Genomic DNA, 23,219 nt, shown 5'->3' with positions numbered 1-23,219 from the left:
ATCAGAATTTTTTTTCCCATTTACTTCTAAAGTTTTGTGACAGAAGTAAACAAAATAATCTATTTTTTTTCTGAAATTCTAGATAGTGAATCATAGAGAATCCTATTTTTTTCATTAAAAAATCAAGCTATCATCTAATCTTGATTTTTAAAGGGTGAATAACCAAAATTGTGAAGTTCTTTGACTCTTTAATCACTATCCTTCCACTCCTGATCCTTTGGACATATTTTTCAAAAAAAAAATCTTCAAAACATAAATCTTCACTTTTTCCCCTCACATCCCTAATCACATTTCACTTTCCATTTTCAGTGTCTAAAGACAGATCAAAGAAAACTATAATTAAATAACAATGTCCCCACTTTTGTAGTCATTGATGATGCCACAGTACCTCCAAATTAACTTGATTTAATAAGCATAGACCTCAACATGCCTTTTAAACGTTGTAAGCCAGTTTCCAGAGAATGGTGCTCTAATAGAATATTTTTTGTGGAAGCAAAATATAGAAACTGCCTCTTTAAAACATTAAAACACAATCGGTTTTGATTTTTTGTGTTAGTGGAGAGAACCCGTGGTTTAGAAAATCCAAAGTCATTCTATATGGCTTTGGAATTTTTTTATTAAGTATGGTTTTAATAGTGTATATGCTTAGTGTGTTGGGAATTTACGGTACCTCAAAATGAAAAATAAAGCCCTGAGGTGGAGTGAACAAGTATCTGGGTTCTCTGATCTAACCTACTACTTTTTTGTCTCTTCTCTGTCCCTATGCGGGAGAAAGACAGCATTGGTACCCAATTTGGTAAAAGGCACATGTCTTAACAGAGTTTTTCCTCTGTGTCTGCTTCTTTGTTTTTCTTTGTTTATTTGTTTGTTTGTTTTCGTATGGCTTTTCTTCCTCTTAAGAGGACAGGGGTACTTGTTTGGTTTAAATGTTATCTTCTTGCTTTTTGTGGTCTATAAATGACTTAAACAAAGAGAGCTAGTAACTAACAGTAAGATTTGTGACAGACAATTCTACAGATAATTAAAAACTGATTTTGAGTACTGTTTTTCTATAGTCTGTTCACAGACACTTTATTCCCAGGGGATTACTTATATATGAATGAAGACTACCAAGCAATAAGTTAATGCAATGATGAGAATGCATATGGAAGAGGAAATTCTTGAGCTGGAAAAGGACTGGACCGTCAAAATTTCGGACAAAGGAGATGAAGTTATGCTTCATGCCATTATAATCGCAGTATTTGGGTATGAAAGCATAAAGCCCTCATTAACATATTTACCAGCCCTGAGGCTTAGTTCAGAGGGGTGTAGGACAGTGCTTGAGAAAATTCACTTCCAATTTATACTCTAGGGGAGAATGGCCCTAGTTTTCTCATTGTCCAGGCCACAGATTATATAACCCTACACACACTTAGTCCTCTTAGGAGTGAACACCATCGGTACAAGGGACTTTGGTAAAAGTCAAAATGTGTAGTGGATTAGCATAATTCCATTGTCCAGACAATTCTTTTGTCCTCAGTTGTGTAGTTTCCTTGTAACAAGGACATCATTTTGGCATTTTAAAGTCCCAATTAGTTTAATATATTTAGGGCCTGAAAGCTGCAGGGCAGAGCTAGTTCTATAGTAAGAGGAAATGGGTTCATAAAAATGGCAGTATTAGGGCTGCTGGATCTAGACCAAAAATAGAAGAGGAAAGGAACTGGGTACTTCTTGAGAGTATAGAATAAATTGAGAAAGGCTAATATTAAGTGAAATAATAATAAACAAGTATAATCTAAGGGTTTGTAGTCTAATGTCTCTTGATAAAGGTTGCTAAAAGTAGAAAGCAGACTACTGGTATGTAGCCTTAAGTTTCTGAAATTAAAACTATTTTAAATAATTTTTGAAACTTCATATATCCTGATATTCTAATTGGACCTTTAGATATTCACAACAAAGAACTATAGGAACTGGAGGAAATTGTGTTTCTTCTGAATTCTCAAATGAAGATTATAGTTTCAGTCAGCCTTGTTTAACTGCTAAGGCTGTGTCCATGTATTCCCATTCTACAAAAACAAAGAAACAAACAAACAACAACAAGAAAAACAGTTTAGACCTGAGACTTTTAAATTGAGCTACAGCGCTAATATGGCAAGTCCCAGTAAAGAGTATGATAAACCAGGTAATTCTCCTATTGGGATGGGCAATAGCAACAAAAATTCATTCCAAAATACCTATTTGAAGAGGAGAATCACAGAACAAGTATGTCTCACGATTCACCTGTTTTTCTGCTGCTGGTTTTGCACTTACCTGTAAGGGTTTTACATCCAGTCGTCCCATCGTATTCAACGATGTCCGTCTTTCTTTCTTCATCTGTCCTTCATTAGATGTGTCTGATGAGAAGTAACTTTTCCCACTTATTGACGCTCTTCTTACTTCTGCGATGCTGTGTCCAGTTTTTCTTAAACACTCCATCTTAAGTTCCTCAAGAGGTTGAGTTTCTATAGAAATCACTGCTAAATGTGCTGAAATAATGTCTGGGTCTACTTTGATTGGTTTATTCCCAACGTGTGGAACTATTTTAATTGGCACTTCTCCAACTAAATCTTGATCTGACTCTTCTTTCTCTCTGTCAGGGATCATTTGAACAGCATGCTCTTGTGCCTTTTGAACAATTCTATCAAGGTCTAGATCTCCAAAGAGATCAACATTTGAATACTTTGAGTCATCTGTATCTAATGGAAAACTTGAAACTCCATTAATAATTAAACTAGCCACTTTTTTAGGGAAGACTCTGTTTGTACCTTTTATATCATAATAAAGGTCTTCATGGGTTCCCGATTGTTGCAGTACATTACTATAAACTGAATCAATAACCTGAGAAATCATTTCTATACTTTCTGGATTTAAAAACTGTTCTTCAGGATCAGTAGCAACAAGACTAATATTACTTCTGGAAATTTCAGTTGTCACAGATTTTGTCAGTTGAGATGCAATTTTATTTAACTCAGGTTTTGATAAGTTTTTTCCATCTTTGCTTGAGGCACTTGGCAACTGTATTAGTTTAGCCAAGAACAAGGCCAATGCTTCCTCCAAAATTATGGCATCCAACATGAAATGTTTTTTGGATGAATACTTTTTCGGGGACTTAAATTCATCAACAATTTTGACCACTTTTTCCATAATTTTGACCGCTTCCAGAACTAATTCTGAACTTGATACTTCTTCCTCTACTTGAGGTTTAAATTCAGAATTGGAAAGTTCCTTCACCATTAAAAAACCTATTATATCAGAGAGGACATTGCTCTTACCGATTAAATCTTTGAATATACAAGTATGTGAGCCAGAGTGCTTTAAAACACCGCTGTAAACAGAATTAACTACTTTATCAATACTTTCATTATCAGCTAAAGATATAGCAGACAATTTCTTGGCTGGCGGTATCAGTTTAATTTTACTTCTGGAGATAAATTCTTGTATTGAATTTAGTATTTTTGAGGTTATTTTTTGCATTTCAGTTTCTAGAGAATTGGTACTTTCTTTATCCACTTTTGGAAACATAGGTAAAAGCTTTGATAAAAATTTCACAGCAGTTTCTTCTATTATGTTATAAGGCAGTAGATGAGCACGTGACGGTTGAGGCTGGGGAGCACCGATAGTTTGGATAACATCTTTAAGAATATTTTCAACAACACTGTCAACTTCTGCACACTGATGTGGAGTTAGCTCTCCAGAAAAATAGTTCTGTAACTGGTTGCCAGCCACCTCTCGGAGAACTAAGTCCACTATGGTTTTTGAAACGATTACACATCCGCTGGCTACACAATTTTGTATAACCTCTTGTGTTCCAAACTGTGAAAAGAGATTATTGTAAATAGAATGAGCCACTAATTGAATAATTTCATCATCATTGGGATGTAAGGATTCCACATACTGAATAATCAAATCTTTATCTTTGGCGATCTCTGTTGTGACTGTACTTAATAACTTCATTTGAAGGAAATCCAGCTCTGTGAGCCACTTACCTTCAGCTGTTTCTGCTTTGTTTTTGGATACTGTTGAGAAAATTTTGGATAAAAGAGCAGAAATCACATTCTCTAAAAACTCATGAGGCAGCATAATAGTATATGGTGATGATGTTTGACATTCTTTGCTGGCTGTTTGAACCACCTTTTGGACCTTTATAACAACATCCTTAGATTCCAGAGGCAAACATGCTGAAGCTGGAACCTCATCAGAAAATAGCAAATTAAGCCGATGTTGAAAAATTTCATTTATCACTGCACTAGTTAGTCTTCTTGCTAAATTTTCCCCATTACTCTTGATGTTCTTACAAATGGAGTCTTGAGATCTATGTTCCTTCAAAATATTGCATAGAGAGGCGTGAACAACTTTGTTAACCAATGTTTTATCGATTGCTGGTATTTTATCTAAGAAAGATATCTTATTTAGAGAGGGTTTTTTAGTCACTTTATGCATATGTGACATTTTATCCACAGTTATTTTCTTAATGCTAGGTGATGCTTCATCTGTAGTTGATTCTTTATGCCTGGGAGGTACGTTAGGAATTGATGACTCTTTATCTACAGGTGGAAAAAACTGATTTTCCTTATCTGGCCTAAATACCTTAATTTGAGCCTTTGAAAACTCCTTTAACAGTGAATCAGTAAGTTTCATAGCTGTGTCATAGAGTTCAGCTTGATTTTCGTCATCACTTACATTTTGGTATCTATCATCTGTTTGTGTTTCTGGTGAGGTAGAAAAGATTAATTTGTTAACCATTTCAGTGATAACATCTTCTAAAAATTTAGCAGGAAAAATTCCAGGTTTACTTTTTGGTGGGTACTGAGGACGGTCCGGTTTACTAGATTCATTTTTAATCCCCTTAACTTTCACTTTCTCTGTCTCTTGTTTTTCCTCTCTTTCTCTCTGTTTCTCTCTTTTATTCTCTCGCTCTCTCTCTCTTTCTTTTTCTGTCTCTTTTTCTTCTTTCTTCTCTTTGGCAGGGAGATTTTTGTTAATTGAGAGGGATGGATACTTTGCTGTAACAGACTTTGCAAAATCCTTACCAACCTCTTGAATTACATGAAATGCCGTATCACTTGAGGGACTTGGGAGATTTGAATAAGCTGATGATTCTTGAGCATAACCTAAGATATTGTCATAAATATTTTCAGTGATATTTTGAACATGTTCATAATCTGGGTATTGTTCATTTATATCTACTAGAGGTGGAGGTTCTTTTCTCTCTTCAATGTTTGGCTTTTGGGTTACTCTTTTCTCAGTTTTATCTGTTGTGGTCCCTGTATTTCTCACTTTAGATGTCAAAGAAGATAATTGAATGGGATTGTCTTCTTTTTCAAATGAATTTTCTCTTGTTTTGTCAATCTTCTTCTCATTGTTTATTTCAAAGTCTGGTCCCGGTATTTCTTCTTCATCTTCTGTATCATCAGTAGCTACTGGAATTTGTGTGTGTATCTCATTACCTTGCCTCTCTCCTTCTTTTGAAATAAATTTGCTTTTCTTCTCAATTTCATTATTTTTAAGTGTTACCCTCAAATCTGGCTTCTGAGTGTCTTTACTTTTCACACTAGTAGTTGGAGAAGTAACTTTTGATACATTCTCATTATTGATTTGAATTGTATTTCCCATTTTATTTTCATTCTCTTTCTTTTTATTTGCCATACGTGCAGCTGACCCTGATAACAGGTTAACTGTGTTGTATTTCATACTTCCAGTTATAGAAGTAACTTCTGGATCTTGGACTTCGCCCTTTTTAATTGATGTCTCCTCAGTTTGGAAACTTTTCTTTCTGTTCATTTTACCTCTATCTATTTCCAAAGTGCCCAACAAATTTTTCCAGTCAAAGGTTAGAGAAGTGTGTTTATATGATTGTTCTGGTAAAATAAGTTGGTTTCCTTTTAAGCATCTGTTTATCTCTGTAGAGGTTTCCTGTGGTAGGTGTTGAATCCTTTGGGTGATATTATCTGGATTTAGAAATGAAAAGAATGTGGAAGACCAGTCTCCTGAAAAAAGTGGTTGAATCTTGAAAGCAGAGATTGCCTTCTGGGCTAAAGCAGCAATCATTTCTATTACAATGTTACTTTTATCATCCTTCTGAATTTCATTAGATTTGTACTTTGCTATAAACTGATCGTACACAAAATTGGATATCTTATCAACTGACTCTTTACCAACTGCTGGAAGAGAAAACATTCCTTCAGCATTTGGTAAAACTCTAATTTCATTTTTCCTAAATTCTCTTATCAGAGAGTTTGCAAATTTTATAGCCAAGTCCACAACATCTGTCTCTGGAATTTTTTTCTTAGAATCTTCAGTAATACTTGGAAGAGAATAAAATTTGTGAACGAGGTCAACAATTACATCTTCCAAAAATGTAGCTGAATATAGAGAAGTCTGCGTCTTTTCTTTACCAGGTTTAGTAAGTATAGAGACATGGTCATAATCCTTGGAAGAGGATTCTTCACCATGTAAAAATGGCTGCAGATGATGGTCCATGATTTCCTTCATAATGAAACCAGCTATGTTACTAAGTAATGAGCCTACTTTTTTGCCTGCATCTTTTTGCATGTCAGCTTGAAATTCAGATTTTTTCAAAATATTATTACATACAGAGTCAACCAATTTCTCAATCATTTCTAATTGCATACTTTCTGCATTCTCCTCTGCTGTGGCAAGGCGGATTTCATGTTCAGAAATTTCTTTGATAATTTCATCAGTCAGTTTTGAAACTGTATTCATAAACTCATAGTCTGGTAAAGCCTCTTCCTCTTTAAGTTCACTTTCAGTGTCAGCTGAACGGAAGATATGCACTAGAAGCTTGTAAATCATATCTTCTAAAAGAGAACGAGGCAGCACAGTAATACATGATGGCAAGGTGTGACTATCTTTCATGATGACATTGAGCACATTTCTGATGATTTTATCAGCTTGAGGGCACGAATAGGAAGAAGACACTAATTCTCCTGAAACTAGCGATTGCACCTCATAATCATATATTTCTTCTAATAGCAAATGATATATTTTCCTTCCAAAACAAACAGTGTCACTTTGTATAGCCCTATATACTTGAATCAGAGACTCATATTCATCTAATATTTTTTCATAAATTAGGTTGACCATTTTTTGAACCATTTCTTTATACCCTTCTGACAAACACACATCATCATCAACGTAATCTGCAACGAAAATCTCTGATGTGGTGAACTCCAGAACAATTGATTTTACTAATGCTGTAACAATGCCAGTAATTTTGGCTTTTACTGTATCTGGATTTTCAGCAGCTAAGACATTATGTGAGAATGCATAAAGGAGTTTACATAAAAGCTCAGCAATTACTTCCTCTAAAAAGACAGCCGAGTTTACAATGAAAGACAACTCTCTTTGTTTAGGAGTTTTTGCTTTCTGTTTATAGTTTTGATCAACTGCAGCTGAAAGGGAAGTTTTATCTCCAGATAAAAATGACTGAAGATGGTGGTTAAATATTTCTTTTATTATAAAACTTGCTATTTTTGAAACAGTTATGCTACTTATATCTTTTTTATCTTTTGTAAGAGACTGGTATAGATTTGAATATGAAAGGTCAGCATAAATGGAATAAACCATAGACTGGATATCTTTTTCTGAAATCATACTTTGTTTTTCATTGCCATGTTTAATAATACATATTGCGTGTTTTGAAATTATTGACATGATTTCATTTATCAGTTTTATGACTGTATTGCTTAAGTCTGATTGAGAACTATCTGGGCATTCTGCACTGGAGGCCAGTGGATTCATCTGAGATATAAGCTGAGTGATGATTTTTTCCATATGAGTATGTGATAACTTAGTAGTATACATTGTGGACACCTGTCTTTGGGATCTTGATTTAGTAATGTCACATTGAACTCTCTCTGTTAAAACATTAGTGTTTAGTTTGGAGTGTGACTTAAAAGGAAGCTTTCCTATAAGACTTGGATGAATTTGGAAATCAACAGTTTCAGCCAAGATGATTTTAGTTATTCTTGCAGCCAATGTCTTTAAATCATTTAGAAAATCATTGTTGGGCATAATTTCCATTTCATATTCTTGCAAAAATTTGCTGTACACCATGTCAATAATGTTTTTCACTACATCTCTCTCCACTGGAGGCAAACACAATTGTTCCTCAGCATTCTCTAAAATAGTAACTTGGGCTTTTGAGAATTCCTCTGCTATCAAATGTATGAGATTTTCAGCTTTATCAAACAGTTCATCTTCTGAATCTCTTACTGATTTTGTTTGTACAATGCCTAACACCCTGTGGAATACTTTACTTAATACCCCAGAGACCACATCTTCCAAAAAAGTTGAAGAATAAACACTGGCATAAAACCACTGCCTTCTCTCATTGTCAAGAGATGTGGATGAAGAAGGCAATGACTTTCCATCCACAAATGGCTGAAGATGTTGTTGACAGATATGTTTAATGATAAAACCTGCGATTCTCTCAATAAGAACATCATTACTGCTTGTGATATTTTGCTCAACAGATTCTTGAGACTCAGAGTTTTGTAAAATATTTGTGAATACTGAGTCAACGAGATGCTGAACATCATCCTCTGAATAAACAAACTTGGTTTCTTCTTCATCTTTTGAAAATCGAATTTCATGTTGACAAATTTTCATCCTAATATCAGTGATTATATCTGAAGCAATTTCATTGAAATTCACTCTTGATCTGTCTTTTGGAATTTCTCTCTTTGGAACAAAGTTAGATGCAGAAGAAAAGATTCTAGATAATAATACTCTGATCATGTCTTCTAAAAATGTGTATGGCAGCAAGGTGTTATAAGGAGATAAACTCTGACTTGGCTTGGTAGATTTACTGATGTTATTAATAACATCTTGAACAATATTCTCAGCTGTGGAAATAGAATAAGATGTCCCATCTCCAGAAAACAGTGGATGAAGAAGGTAATCTGAAATAGCAGCTACAATTAAATTGGTAATTTTTTCTACAAAAATTTCACTGTCTTCAGACTCTTTATCAAGCTCAGGGTCCAGCCCATGCTGTTTGAAAACATTTCTACAAACTGAGGTGACGAGTTCATCCACAAGGTCTGTATCAACAGAAGGGTAAGATTGCTCTTTGTCATCACATAGAATGTGAATTTTAGCTTTGTCAAAGTAGTTATTTATTGAGTTTACTATTTTTTGTGTCATGTTTTCCAGCTCAATTTCAGTGTTGTGCTTTGAACTGAAAATCTTTGATAAAAGTCTGGCAACAATTTCCCTTACAAATGTATCAGGGTAAATACCTAAGGGTAATGGTGTATGGTGTCTGTGTGCCTCTGTGACTTCACTGGGAACCTGGTGAACCATGTTCGATATTGCATCCAATGGAGTATTGGGGTGAGGCAAACCTTCTTCACACAAAAATGGTTGAAGGTGATTTTCAATAATCTCTTGGATAATAAAACTGGCTATTCGGTCAACCATAATTGGTTTTTGGCTGACTATACTTTTCTGTATTGAAACAGGAGATTCAGAAGTTTGTACAATATTACTATACACAGAATCCACCATCCTCTGGAGGTTTTCTTCTGTATGTAGATGCTGATTATCATATATAGTGAAACAAATTTTATGTCTTGAAATGGCGGATATAACCTTATTTACTATACAGGTAGACATTTCATTAAAATCTGAACTCATAAAATATTTTTTTCCCAAAGAGCAAGCCTTACTGGGTGGAGAAATGAGTTGAGATAAAAGTCTTCTGATGATATCTTCTAAAAATGAGTGTGATAACATGGTGCTATAGCCTGCTGAAGACCTGGGTTTGGAAGTAAATTCTCTCAGGTTATTTTGAAGTTTCTGCAATATAATTGCAGCTTCGAGAGGGTAATATGAATTAGGTGTGAGCTTTGCCCTGAAGCAAGATGGGAGTTGGTAGTCTAAAATCTCTAACAATATGCCATTAGTTATTTGTTGTGTTACTGAGGTAGTGTCAAGTGCCAGATTACCACCACAGAACACTTTTAATTTATAGTTCTGAAAAACATCATAAAAAATGGAGTCAACAATCCTACTAACAGTTTCTTTATGGACCGGTGGAAAACACAGCCTTTCTTCAGCATTCCGTAGAACAGTGACTTCTGCGTTATTAAACTCATTCACTACATTGTTGACAAGTAATGTATTCATCTCATTAAGCTGGGCCTCAATAATGTTTTCATTTTTGGCCCACAGTGAAGTAGAGAGATTAAAAAACAGTTCTGAAATGATTTCCTCCAAAAATGTAGCTGAATAAACACCTGTATTAATAGCTCCCATATATAGCTTATTATGGATGGCTATTGTATCCATATCCTTTGTTCTCTGTCTTTCAAGTGTTGACACAGAAGAGCAATTTACTGAACACTTCTTGCCAAATGGTGCTTGTATTTTGGAGCTGACCACACTGGGATTTTTCAGGGATCCTGTCAAGTTATTGCTGTCATAACTCATGTATCCTAAAAAGCCTTTACCTTGTCTTAATTCTGCTAATTCTGGCCTTTTTGATTTTAAGAAACTAGACTGCATTTCTCTTGTCCTATATTTTAACTGAGTGTTTGCAAAAGGTGGACTCTGGGAGAGTTGCATACTGTGACATAGTTTGTCCATCAATGATTTAACTAGGCTGTGGGAAATAATAGTAAGCATAGAGTCTGATGACAATAAATCTTGATCCATTTCTGCCAGATTTTCCACAAGGTCTGACACACAATCTCCTTGCAATTGTTCACAGTCCATCGCTCCCTTACAATAATTAAATTCTTTATCTTTCACACTTTGAAACATTTTTAAAAGATGATGTTCTTCTGCTGCTATTTCATCAGAAAGAGGGCCGTTATCAAGAAAGACAGTGTTTGTGAATTTTTCCAAAAGTGTTCTAGTAAGTTTCTCACACACGATATTGAGAAGAAAAACTGATTTTGGGGTGAGCCCTAGGTTATTTCCAAGTACGCTATTACTTCGCTGGTCATTTGAGAATGAGAAAAATGTTCTTGCTTTTTTGTCAGAATCCATAGCCTCACGTAGGTGTTCATCTGGTAAAAATAAATCTAAAACAATATTAAAAACTTTATTGACTACTTCTTTGTATTCACAAGTTTGTAGGCTACCAACTGGATTGTCTAATTTATATGCCAGGTAATGTAATTTATTTTTTTGAGTGAGATGATCAATTTGGTGAGTAGCTGATTCCAAATCTCGGCAACCTGTCTGTCTTTCCATGGTGTTTGTTTTGTTGCAAATAGGCACACTATTGCTTCTAAGCATGGGAAATGGTGTATTTTTTCTATTGCTTTCAAGGTGATGAGTTATTCCTATTTCTTGTGACAGTACATGAATCACTCCTATTAAGAGATCCTGAAAGATATTATCAAAATCAGCAGCAGCTACTCCTGGGCAGTAAATGTACTTTGTCTTTAAAGACAACATTTGCTGTGTAATATCAGGTTCTATAATGTTACCATTAAAAAGGATCTCAGTAATGGTCTCAGAAATTCTTAAAGCAAGTTCTCCAATAGCAATTGACCTGTTCTTAAACACTTGAGAATCAATTGAAATTATCTTGTTAAATGCTGCATTTTGGCTTTCCCTTGCTTTATCCTTTCCTCTGCCATCATTGGTGCTATCAGAAATGCTTGAAATTAAATGGCAAATGACCGACTCAGTGAGATGGTCACAAAATTGATAAAGCGAGGAATCATTGTATATGCTTCTTAGAGGCTGTTTTGATTTGTAGTTTTTCTTTGACACTGTAGAAACAATAGATGCCTTCTCCTCACTGGGAACTTAAAAAAAGAAAACATTACCATTTTTAGCATGCATTAAGGGAAATATGGAAAATTCAATATACTGGTAACTATTTACATATGAATTTCACGTTTGGAACACCTCACTCGTCAGGAAAGAAATTGGGTTTTCTTCTGACATTCATTTCCCATCTGTGGAATCTTAATTTTAGCCAGAAAGTTGAGAAAACAACCCTGAAGAATTCAATCTCTAAGTCAAGTGCTGATAATCTGTCTTGCTTAGATGGTTAGCAAGAAGCTGGAAATCCGGGGCATAAAAATGATTTCCAAGTTTAGTGTTACATTCTAGCATGCCTACAGTGATCTATAGAGACATATAATTATTTAAAAAATATATTTGTAGTCAAAACATTTAAAGTTATACTGTGTATTACTTTTAGGAAGCTAAGGAGTTGTGAACTTGACTGAAATAAAAGTGAGCTAACACCACAAAGGTTAGGGATAGATGACAATGTCAGTAATACTTTAACCCCTGGATTGCAGTCAGTCACAAAGTTTGTCCCAAACCAGCCATATGGAATTAGGCACTCTTTGTGGATGTGGGAGGCTTTTAGCTGAGCTTTGACTGCTCAAAAGTATTTGGCCATATTGCGATGAAGGAAGTGAAGTAAGAATATTTCATGTGAAAGAATGAGCACAAGTGAAATCACTGCAAGGCTCTGGACATGTCTAAGAATAGAGAATTGATTTGATAGAAGAGCTAAATACCAATGGGATGGAATTATGGTGCTTCTCTTGTCTTTTCTTTATTAATTCTTTAAGTTAAATTATGCTATCCTTGGAGAGAGTCTGTTTATGAGCTTGCGATTGCAGGTACACAACTATCCATCTTGAAAAAAAATACCAGTTTTAAGAATGGGACATGACCTCCTCCTGCAGGTTTTAGGACTGGTAATATGTGGTCTCCTATTTGGATATTGGGCAAGTGATACATCTGGACTGGTAATGTAGCAACTAATTGCTAGTAACTGGAATTATTGATCCAGTTCAGGGCTATTATAATATCACTATGTTCAATTTTATGACATTGCCAGTAATTAACAGGCTTGGACATACAAAAATGGCTATTACATATGGTTCAACTTAACATATATAGATGAGCCTTCTTAGAAAGAGAGTGAAAATAACTTTGTAAGAATATGTTTGGAGCATTATACCTAAAAGGAATTTAAGAATACTGCAATGTAAATAAAACGAGATGCTTAATACCACTGTTCTTATAAACTGTGACTAACAGTGGCAAAGACTTCCACTGTAAACCTCGAAAAGGTGAATCACTGACTTCAATCAATTAACTGTGTATTTGGTATGATTATAAAGAAGTCATGCGTAAGAACTTAAAAAAACTCTTTGGAATTCATACCTCATGCTTAACCCAAATCCCCTGCTTTGATGTACCCTCATTTTCTCACACCTGTAGATATAGGAAACTGAGCAAGAGATACTTTCAGAGTCAAACCAGGTGAATGTATAACCCTTTTTTTTTTTTTTTTTTTAGTATCCTGGTTTATCAAGAAGTACTAAGTACCCCACCTCCAAGTCTATTTTCAGAAAAACAGTAAATATAGTTTCTTGGTTAGTTGATCTTTAAGCATATCAGACTATTTTCTCTAAATTATGCCAAATTGTAAAGTAAGTTATCTTTTGCTTACCTCTAGTTTTGAAATTCTTCAAATGTATGATCACACATGTAGTTACATGTCTTGCTACCAAATTAATTTCATTTGGACCCAGTTCATAATCAGCAAAAGCAATGACTTCAAGTTCCTTCAGAGCCTTTATCTTTGGGTACCCCTTACTTTCCCATTTTTGCAATAAAGAACAATCTCCCATGCTGGCTTCAGGTTTTTCTTCCTGTTCAGGTATACAGCTGATTCTTTTATCACACATTCCCAGCAAACTTTTCTCTTCATTCTCTTGTCCTGTAGGGTTTTGCCTTGATATGAAAAATGGTTTCATTGTTTCCATGCTTTCATTTCTGTGTGGTTGACTTGGGAAACCATAGCTTGACAACACAGTATTGACAATATTTTCTGCAGCTAAACATATTTTGAGTGGAGAAACAGTTGTCTGAGTTAGGTCTGGCTCAACAACTGGTTTTAGGGTCTCATAATGAAACACACTTGGATTTTCACCTTTTCCCATTTCTATGAATGACAAAACTTGCTTTAATTCTTCTTCTGTGGATTCATTTGCTCTCTTAATCAGCTTTTGTAAGACACTGTCTGCAGGAAGGGAGCTATGTCCTTTTATGGCTTGATCAAAGGGGCTGAAATTAGATTCCGTTGGGCTGTAGTCTTTCACTTTGCTTCTAGGACATAGTGGTGTATTTTCTGAATCAGGTCTTTCCATTGGCTCTGTGCTTTTAATTATGTCTCTGGCATATGAGGATACATTTGATGAAGCCCTATATTTTTTTTTCATGTCTTCTTTGGAATAAAACACCAAACCAGGTACACTGATTTGTGGAGGATTATTTCCCAAACTAACTTCCTTTAACTTTGACACTGGCATTTTCATATCCGTTGCTAATTCAACCTGATTAACAATGTAGATATTTTCCACTCCTTGGAATGAACTGTCCATTGGAAGGTTTTTGATCAGAGACTCATTGAAATAAGTACACTGGTCTAATAGTTTGCCAATGACCTCACTGGCTACAATGTTCTCGTTCAATATGCTAATTGAAGATGGTTCTATTTGGCTTATTTCTTTGTCTACCTTGCTCTTAATTATACCAAGCATGTCACTGACGATATTAACAGCATATGTATGTAATTCTGAATGGAATGAATGAACTCGTAGAATAGCATTCTGTGTATTTTCCTTGGAAATAACAGTACTTGACTTGGATTCATCAGAAAACATTTTCAGTGGTTGTAATTTTGGCAACATCGTTTTGCTTAATAGTCTCTGCTGGACAGAAAAAAGGTTTTCTATAGGCATTTTCACTATTTCAGAAAACTCATATTTAGAGATATGTTTAAACTGCACGTCTACAAATGACTCGAATATTTTTAAAATTCTTTCGACAATTTCTTGAACAATTTGCTTGCTGGAGCCCAAAGACATATGGTCTTTTATCTTCATGTTATAGATTGGCACACTGCTGAGGATATCCTTGGTTGGAAAACTGTATTTACTTTTAGTAGCAATGTGTTGTTTCCTCCTTGCTAGAGTTTCTTTACTATCTGGGGTAGGCATCTGGGACAAAAAGCACAGCTGTAATTTTTCAAATACCATTTCAATAATTTCCTTTCCAAACATATTAATTTGTGCTTTGGTATCTTCACTTCTAGTAGAAGTTCCTTTAAAATTATTATGGAACCTGTTTTCACAGTCCTCAAGATGTGGCGAATTTAAAAATGAAAGAGAATATCCTAATTCTTTTGCTTCTATTGAAATTTTGGTCAAAACATTTTCAGCTATCATCCATAGCTCACATTTTTCACTTTCCATGTCATTTGTTTCTGCTTGCCATTTGTCAAATATTTTTTTAAATATACCATCTTTCGGAAAAATCTGTTCTAGCTGTGAAGAAACATTTTCCAAGTAAAAGCATCCTTGTGTTTTGGCAAGAGAACCTGTACCTATATTCCCCTGTGACAGTTTGTGACCATCCAGATGTGAGAATTTGATCTGATAAGCCAAATTGTGATTACTTATAGCATATAATCCTTGCAAAACTGTAGTAACTATTTTATTTGCTGCCATGATTTCATCGGATGGTAAAGCTTTCACCTTCTCTATTGCTCTAGTTTGCTTCACCTTTTCAAATTCTTTCACAATTGTTTCCAGGATATTACTTATTACATCCTTCGCATACATTTTTAATTCTGAAGTGGGCAATTTTGTTTCCAGTAAGACTTGTGCATCTCCTGTTGACAGGATGTGTGGCAGCTCAGTGGCAGTCTTGGACCGGCTGTCCTTTGGAGTCTTTTCTACAGGATTTAACTTGGTCTTGCTTTTGGCCTTAGCACCACTACGTCCTAGATGTGGTTTTCTTCTAAATTTAGGCAAAGAAGTAACTTTTGATCTTGCTTTTAAACTTGTTTTAAAACCTGGCTGAGGGCTGCCTTTAGGGCTCTCTTTAAAACTGTGTAGCCTTAGAGATTGCAACTCGTCAGCACGACCTTCAGCGGAAGGGGTCTCTTCTAGATGAAATGAGGCAAAATTTGTGATCTTACTGAGAACCAGTTCGACTAAATCCTTTGCTACTTGCAGAGATGAATACTGCAGAACATTGTTTTCCAATAGAGAGACACTTTTTTTGTCTGCATAAGGATAAACCTGTGGTATCACATATCTAGAGGATGTACTTTGTTGCCCTGCTTGTTTAGTTTCCCCGGCTGAAAGAAACGATGGTTTCTTGGGTAAGGTATCATTGTCGTCAGATGCTTCTTCTTTTTTATTGCTTTCATATAAGCATGCCACAACTACAGAGTACATTTTCCCCAAAACACTTTCAACTATGTCATTTGCCACACTGTTAATATGTGATTGAAGAAAGTTTCTTTGTGCCATGTCTGATGTTTTAATTTTAGAGTTATATACAAAGTAGGGGATTTCATTAAATGGAGGCAAATGGCCTGTGATCTCCATTATTCTTTGATATACTTTACTTAAAATTTCTTCCACTGCACTGAGTAGTGCAGTTTTTCCTTTTTGTTTTGATTCTCCATTTCTCATAAATATGTCTTCCAAAACAATTCTCTGGCTTTCCTTTTCCGGTGTTGTTTCGTTTTGTTCTAATGGATTCTTGGAAAACAGAGAGACTTTGGTGTTTTCCTCCTGCTCTATTTGCCCCGGCAATATTTCATTTGATACAGTTAATTGTGAAAATGAGTTAGGAATGTCTTCTGAGTAAAAACTAATTTCTTTTACAGATTTTTTATCACATAAAATCTTTAAGAGACTGTTGACAGTTTCACTCACAATGATGTTTTCTTGGAATAAAATATTGTTTTGATACGGATACACCTTTTGGATTTCTAGGTCTAAGTCATTTTTAATAAGCTTCAAAACGGCACTGGCAATGATGTCAGCATATTCCTTGAGACTAGTTTGTGATAGATGAATTGTGGATCCAAGTTTTTCTCTGTAACTGGCAAAAGTGTAACCTGGAGGCTCTTGGCTGAGAATATTTTCAGTTGATATTTTCAGAACCCTCACATTTGATTGCATTTGATTTGATTCATGAAAGATGCTATCATCTTGTTTATGATTTTCCAGTTCTGGGCAAACAAACAACTTTTCTTTAGGCTGGAAAGCTAAAGTAATTAACGAATCTATTCTTTCTGTGGCAAAAGATTCTAACCGATTAAAAATAGTTTTAGTAATGAAGTTAGCATTTTCCTCCAATGGGTCAGGAGCAGATTTCTTGGTGTATTCTTTCTCTACTACAGTTATCTGACTATCATCAGCATAAGCTGATTTCAGATTTTTTGAAGATGAAAAACACTCTGTATTTCTTTCACTTTTTGACTCCGTGAGAGGAGGCCGTTGACACACTGCTTGTGAAAACATATCACAAAAGGTAAGGGGCAATCTTGCAGAAGTAGGGTCCTCTGTATTTATGCCAAGCATGACAGCAGAACTGAGATTATGAAGAACGATGTCCACTATATCATTGGATATCAAAATGGCATCTGATTTAGGAACTGAAAGTTTTGGAGTAATCTTATTTGCACCTTCAATGTACATTTCAGAATTTGCTCCAGACTGTTTATCAGCTATGCTGCATTTCAGAGCGGGTGTGGAAAATGAGAGATTATTTTGATACAATGTTTTTTCATAAATATCACATAAGATCCCTTCAATGGTATCTTGTATTTGAAACTGAAGTACTTTTCGATATTCAGTCTTACCAAACATCTTTTCAATACCTTCTTGCCGATCTGAATTCGTCTCTTTGTCACAGTTGTTTCTGTCACATTTGCCTTTAGACGATACAATATCTAATACTGTGGTAACAATTTGACTTGCAATACCTTCAGAAACCACAATGTTATGAGTTACGAAAGGACTTTCCCTTTCTTTATCTAACTCATGTTTGATTGTTTGTAGAATTTTTCTGGCCACTTCTGTTGCATATGTATTTAATTTATTTAAAGAGAGTTGGCATGAGTTGGTCTTTTCTGATGTAATATGATCCACTGAGTAGCAAGAAAATCGATCATCGGAACATGAATCTTCAGCTGATAATGTTTTGCTTAATGTATTTTTATCCTGCTGAACAGGTAAAGCCATTGGAACTGTGAAGTTGATTTGGGGACAAAAAAGGGATTTTACTTTGTGAGCAGTAAAAGTTTCTAGATTTGTTAATATTGCCTGTACAATATCTTCAACTACATTTATGTTGGCCTGTTTGTCAACATTGAATCTGGACTGAATAGCACATGGATTCTTGTCCAGCGCAGTAACAGAGGACTTTTCTTCATAGGTGTGTTCATGAAAAGGAACATTGGTTGAAAAGGTGATGGTTTTATACCTGGTTTTACTTGCATTTCTCTCTGTCATGGCAGCTGAATAAAGTTTATGAAATACAATTCTAACAACATCATCTGACACTATGGTTACATCTGCTTCAGACACTAAAGGGCCCATCGTCTTATCTAAAAATTGAGATGTTTGAGCGATTGGCTCATCAACATTGTGAAGAATGTTATTTAAAGGAGAGTCGGAGAGAGAAAGCACATTTAATTGCTTGACCAAAGCACCTTGAAAAATTTCATTCAAAATATTTCTTATGATGGGAATGATCGGAGACTTCTGTGGTTCTTTGAGTTTCACTTCAATTTTGTTTAAGGTTCTTTCTAGAACCCATTGTTGAAGAGAATCTGATTTAGTTTCTTCTCTTAGTGATGTTCTCTCTCTGGTGAATTCGTTCTCTGTATGTTCAGCATCTTCTAGAAATGAATCTGATTCAGCTCCTCCAGGAAGGAAATTTCCATAGGTTGGCCTGTATCGATAATTTTCAATGCCTCTTTCTTCATGTTCAGTTTCATTAAACATACCTTGGGATACTGCTTCTAAAATTAAATTGACTATATTCTTAAGCATTTGATTCTCACGTGGTGGAGTTTTTATGCTTGTCTTCAAATCTGAGTTCATATTTAATTCAGTTTGAATAGCTTTTAAAATACTACTTGATACCTTCTTTGCATGCTTGTATAAAGTAGACTGCAATAGTTCTTCATGTGTGTCTGTGAAAACATTGGTACTTTCACATTTTAAGTCCATCTTACTGCTATTTTTATTTCCATCACTAATAGAATCCAGAGTTTCTAAATTTCCGTTGGCAAATCCCTCCAGTTTGGCAAAAACCATATTAAGAATATCTGAAGCCACAGATTTCAGTTTATTTGACTGTATTTCTTTTGTCCTCCCTGTTTTGGAAGACACAGGAGCAATAGTTTTTACCTTATTTTTACTCCCTTCTTCATTACTCTTCTGAACCATCATCCTGGAAACTATGCTGTAGATTATGTCTGTGCATTTGGCAATTTCCTCAATAATCGAAGCAAATGATAAGCTGTCAATATCAGGAGCTTCTGAGACAACTTTAATTCCAGAACTTGTGAAACTGGTATCCATGTCAATATTACATAATTTTGCAAGGATATATTCCAAAATTGTTTTGGAAACGAGCTGAATATTAGACTGCAATTCAGTAGCCCTTTGCTGATTCTCGTTCTTCGTCTTTCTGTTTAGCATACTACAAGATGGCTGACAGTCAGGATGAGCTCCTATGAGCTTAAGAAGCATGTCATACAGTGTTTCCCCAATCCTATCTACTATTTGCAATCTCATCTTCTCTGTGAGATCTTTTCCATTAGAGACACTATGGAGAGCACATGGAGTAGCCAAATATTGGTGAAAAGATTTTTTATCCTGCCTACTTGGCAAAATGTTTTGTTTTTCACCATTGTCAGAGCCATATGAAGCTGAAGGCATTGACTTATCTGAAGGGAGTGAAATACTGCTTTGATCTGGATGCCCACTTGATAGTATTTCACAAATACAAGTTAATAATGGAGATGCCATAATGTCATCATCAAGACTTGAGACAAGAGATTCTAATTTATCAGTGTCAGCAAAAAATCCTTCAGGAGATTTGGTGTGGTCTGTTTCCCGAAAGTTGCGGTTTTTCTTATCAAGTTCCAGTTCATCCTGGATAGCACGCAAAACAATGTTTACCACTTTAATTGTGTATGTACTAAGCTGAGATTGTAGGGAAGATTGCTCTGCAAGTGGAGATTTGGAGCCTATTTGCAATTTTGGATAAATGAGTAACTTCAGCCTTTTGAAAACTGTGTTAATGATCTTATCAGTAAGATCACCTATAGGTTTAAGTTCACTTTCTTCAGATTTTAACAGGGATGGTTTGGTAGGAGGTAAGTCAAGCGAAGATAAATATTTCATTTTCTTTTCACTGTCAAACCATATATTTAGTGACTTTTTATTTGATGCTTCCTTGGCCATGTGGGGTATATCAGAAGTATCTAGAGAAGTTTGATGAACTGATGAAGAACTGTGGCTTTTGGTGGTACTGGGCATGCAGCTGGATGCCTTATGGAGTATATTTAGCACAGCATCTGTTATTTCTTGGGCCACAGTATGAATTTCTGACTCAGAGAACATCTGTTCCATCCATTCTTGATGTGAGAGTCCTTGCGGTTTTTCTGCAACAAGAGCTGAAGCTTCTTTCCCAGTTTTACTGCCTAAGTGACCTGGAGGAACCGAAGATATGCCCTTGAACATTTCTGTTAAAATACTTTTAATTATGTTTTGTGAAGCCTTTTGCATTTTATGCTTTTGATCTTGGTTGAAAATCAAAATGTCTTCTTTCAGACATGGCTTTTCCTTTAAAATTTCTTGATTATTAAAACATGGTAACTCAGTCTTTAATCCCGCATCATAAAACGCAAGTTTGCTTCTTGGAGAGGCAGGCTTTGTGGATGGTCTGCTATTTCTTTTGTATTCAAAACAAGTCTTTCCTTTTGTAAACCAATCCTCAGGATTCTGTTTTAGTGATTTTGCTTTTTCTTCTTTAAAAGATGAATCAAGCACATTTTCCACAATTTTGTCTATTTCTTCATTATCATCTTCAGAATACAGGACCATGCCAGGAACATTGACAGGTGGAAATGGTTTTCTAGACCTAGGACCGCTGGGTAACCTTGTGCCAGTTATTCTGTACTTTCCTTCAGGGTCAGAAACATTACTCAGTCTAGAGCGTCTACGTTTTTTACCATCTGCTTTTAATGGCTTCTGGTCCAGCTGAGTGAAGATATCATTGAGTAGCTGAAGGAGTACTACCGTTTCTTCAGAGGCAATCAGCCTCTCACTATTAAGTTCAGTGTGTATGTACCCTAGTATAGCACTGATTGCTTCCTCTACATAGCCAACCAGAGAGGACTGCGAACAGATATTTGATATTAAGTTTTGTATTTCTTCTTTAAGAGTTAAATTGGCTTCATCAGTTTCAAGACTACATTTCTTTTTGTCAGCTTTTTTAAGGAACGTACGTGTTTGGTTTGTCATATGTTGCTGATAGGAAAGTTTAGTTGGATCTCCGAGAGGAGGAAGGTCATCTTGCTTACAAGGTACAAGAGTCATAAACTTTTGTAAAATGGCATGCACCATATCCTCTGCAATATCACACATGAGTTTCATAGGCAGTGAAGGTAGTGAAGCTTCTAAAGGTTTTCCATTTGATGGAGTGAGATATTCTCCACTGGGTGTTAAGCTTGGTTTTATGTCGACTGACAAATCTTCTTGTAAAAACATCTCAAAACATTTTTTTTCAGCTGCAGACTGGAGCTTCTCAAGCATATTTTCCACAATCTCTGAAGCAACCGAGGAGATATCAGTATTGGAGAGCAAACCTGTTTTATCAGGCTCGGTTTGATCAACAAACACTTCAGCAGTAACAGAAGAGATAGATGGAATGGCCTGTGTTAAGTCAGACATTATTTCTTTAAAAATTCTTTCTAAAATTAATTCAGTTTCTGCTTTTAAGTGACATTTAAAATTAACAAAAATATTCTTTAAATTCTTTATTTCACTCATGGCTTTTGCTTTTTGGTCAGAAAATTCTACACTCTGTAAGCCATCTGTTTCAGTGGTAGCATCCTTAGATTTTTTTGTGCCTGTTTCAAATGATGCTAAAAGGTGACTATCAGATTTACAACTTCTTAGCTTAGGGTATGCATATATCATGCTGGTTTTATTCTTTTTTAGTCCAGATGTTATAGATTGTCCTTTTATGTTATATGTATTTCCAACTGCCCTTCCCACATGTGCAGAAGGTGGTTTTAAAGGTGAGGTTGGCCACCTCACTGATCTGTCAACTACAAATGCACAGGGCTCTCTCTGAAATGTTTTAGTTGTTGCAGATGTATAGCTTCTATATGTAAACTCTTCACTGCATGTGCTACAAAAACTTGAACTATCTGAAGAGAGGACAGACTCATCAGACACTATGTATGTATTATTTTGCAACCTTTCTTCATACTTTGTGATGGCTGGATATAATATACTGGTCACTGTAGCCACAACCCAGGTCATTATATTCTGAATTATGCTATTTAGTTCTTCAGACGTTACCTAGAAAGGAGGCAAACAGGAATGAAAACACCATATCAGAACTCACCCTATTCTGGGACAGAGGGTAACATTTAATTATTTATTTTTATATCAAATGATGCAAGGCTGGATACCATCACGGTTATGAAGAGAACATGGTAAAAATTTATCTTGAATTTCAGATTAACTTCAAGTTGGTTTATTTTTTAATACAATAAAATAATTTTATATAAATTCCCATTTGATTCACATTCCCTTAGAAGGTTTTTTTTTTCCTACCTCTCCGCTCCCCCCCCCCCAACATTTATTGCTGAGCTGCATGAGAAATTATTTTAAAAATACAACAGATAATTTCTATCAGAATATTTCTCAAAACAGATGTGGTGAAAATATTTGGGTGCTTTGAGAGGCATGTGTCTAGCTAAGATGTAAGGATGGAAGATAAGCCATCTCTGTTCCCCATTCCCTGGCACAGCTAATTGTTAAGAATTATTTGATAGGCACTAAAATAATTAATGCACTACAGAGATTGAATGGCTTTGTATCCAACAAAAGAGTACCTGTACAAACTGTCTTACAGAGGCTGAGAAAAGATGATACAGTGAAGGAACCATTTAGTTTAGAAAGAAAATAAGGGCTAAGCTAGAACTGGGTCTTAAAAGAGTCAGGAGCTGAGCAAGGGTGGGGAAGTTGGAAAATTCCTCATTTTGAGCTGGAAATAAATTTGGATGACCATTTCCTTAGTGGTCAATGATATTGTCACAGATTAAACTGGAATAAGAGTGGACACTGAATGCATCTGTA

General features: G+C 35.3%; 1 protein-coding gene across 1 annotated transcript in view; it reads right to left on the bottom strand.

Moving 5' to 3' along the window:
- The window catches only part of FSIP2 (fibrous sheath interacting protein 2), an 83,826-nt gene that overhangs the window by 23,549 nt on the left and 37,058 nt on the right, over nucleotides 1-23,219 (bottom strand). The window contains exons 16-17 of the mRNA XM_088794168.1: nucleotides 13,478-22,436; nucleotides 2,290-11,804 (exon numbers count right to left, since the gene is read on the bottom strand). Of these exons, the coding sequence (XP_088650294.1) occupies nucleotides 2,290-11,804; nucleotides 13,478-22,436 (18,474 nt within the window). The remainder of the gene's footprint in view (nucleotides 1-2,289; nucleotides 11,805-13,477; nucleotides 22,437-23,219) is intronic.

The sequence above is a fragment of the Rhinolophus sinicus genome, chromosome 17 (genome assembly GCF_057876585.1).
Source record: "Rhinolophus sinicus isolate RSI-liver-muscle chromosome 17, RSI-T2T, whole genome shotgun sequence".
Classification (NCBI taxonomy): domain Eukaryota; kingdom Metazoa; phylum Chordata; class Mammalia; order Chiroptera; family Rhinolophidae; genus Rhinolophus; species Rhinolophus sinicus.
Note: the sequence above shows the minus strand (reverse complement) of the source record. Positions and strands in the feature narration are given on the sequence as shown.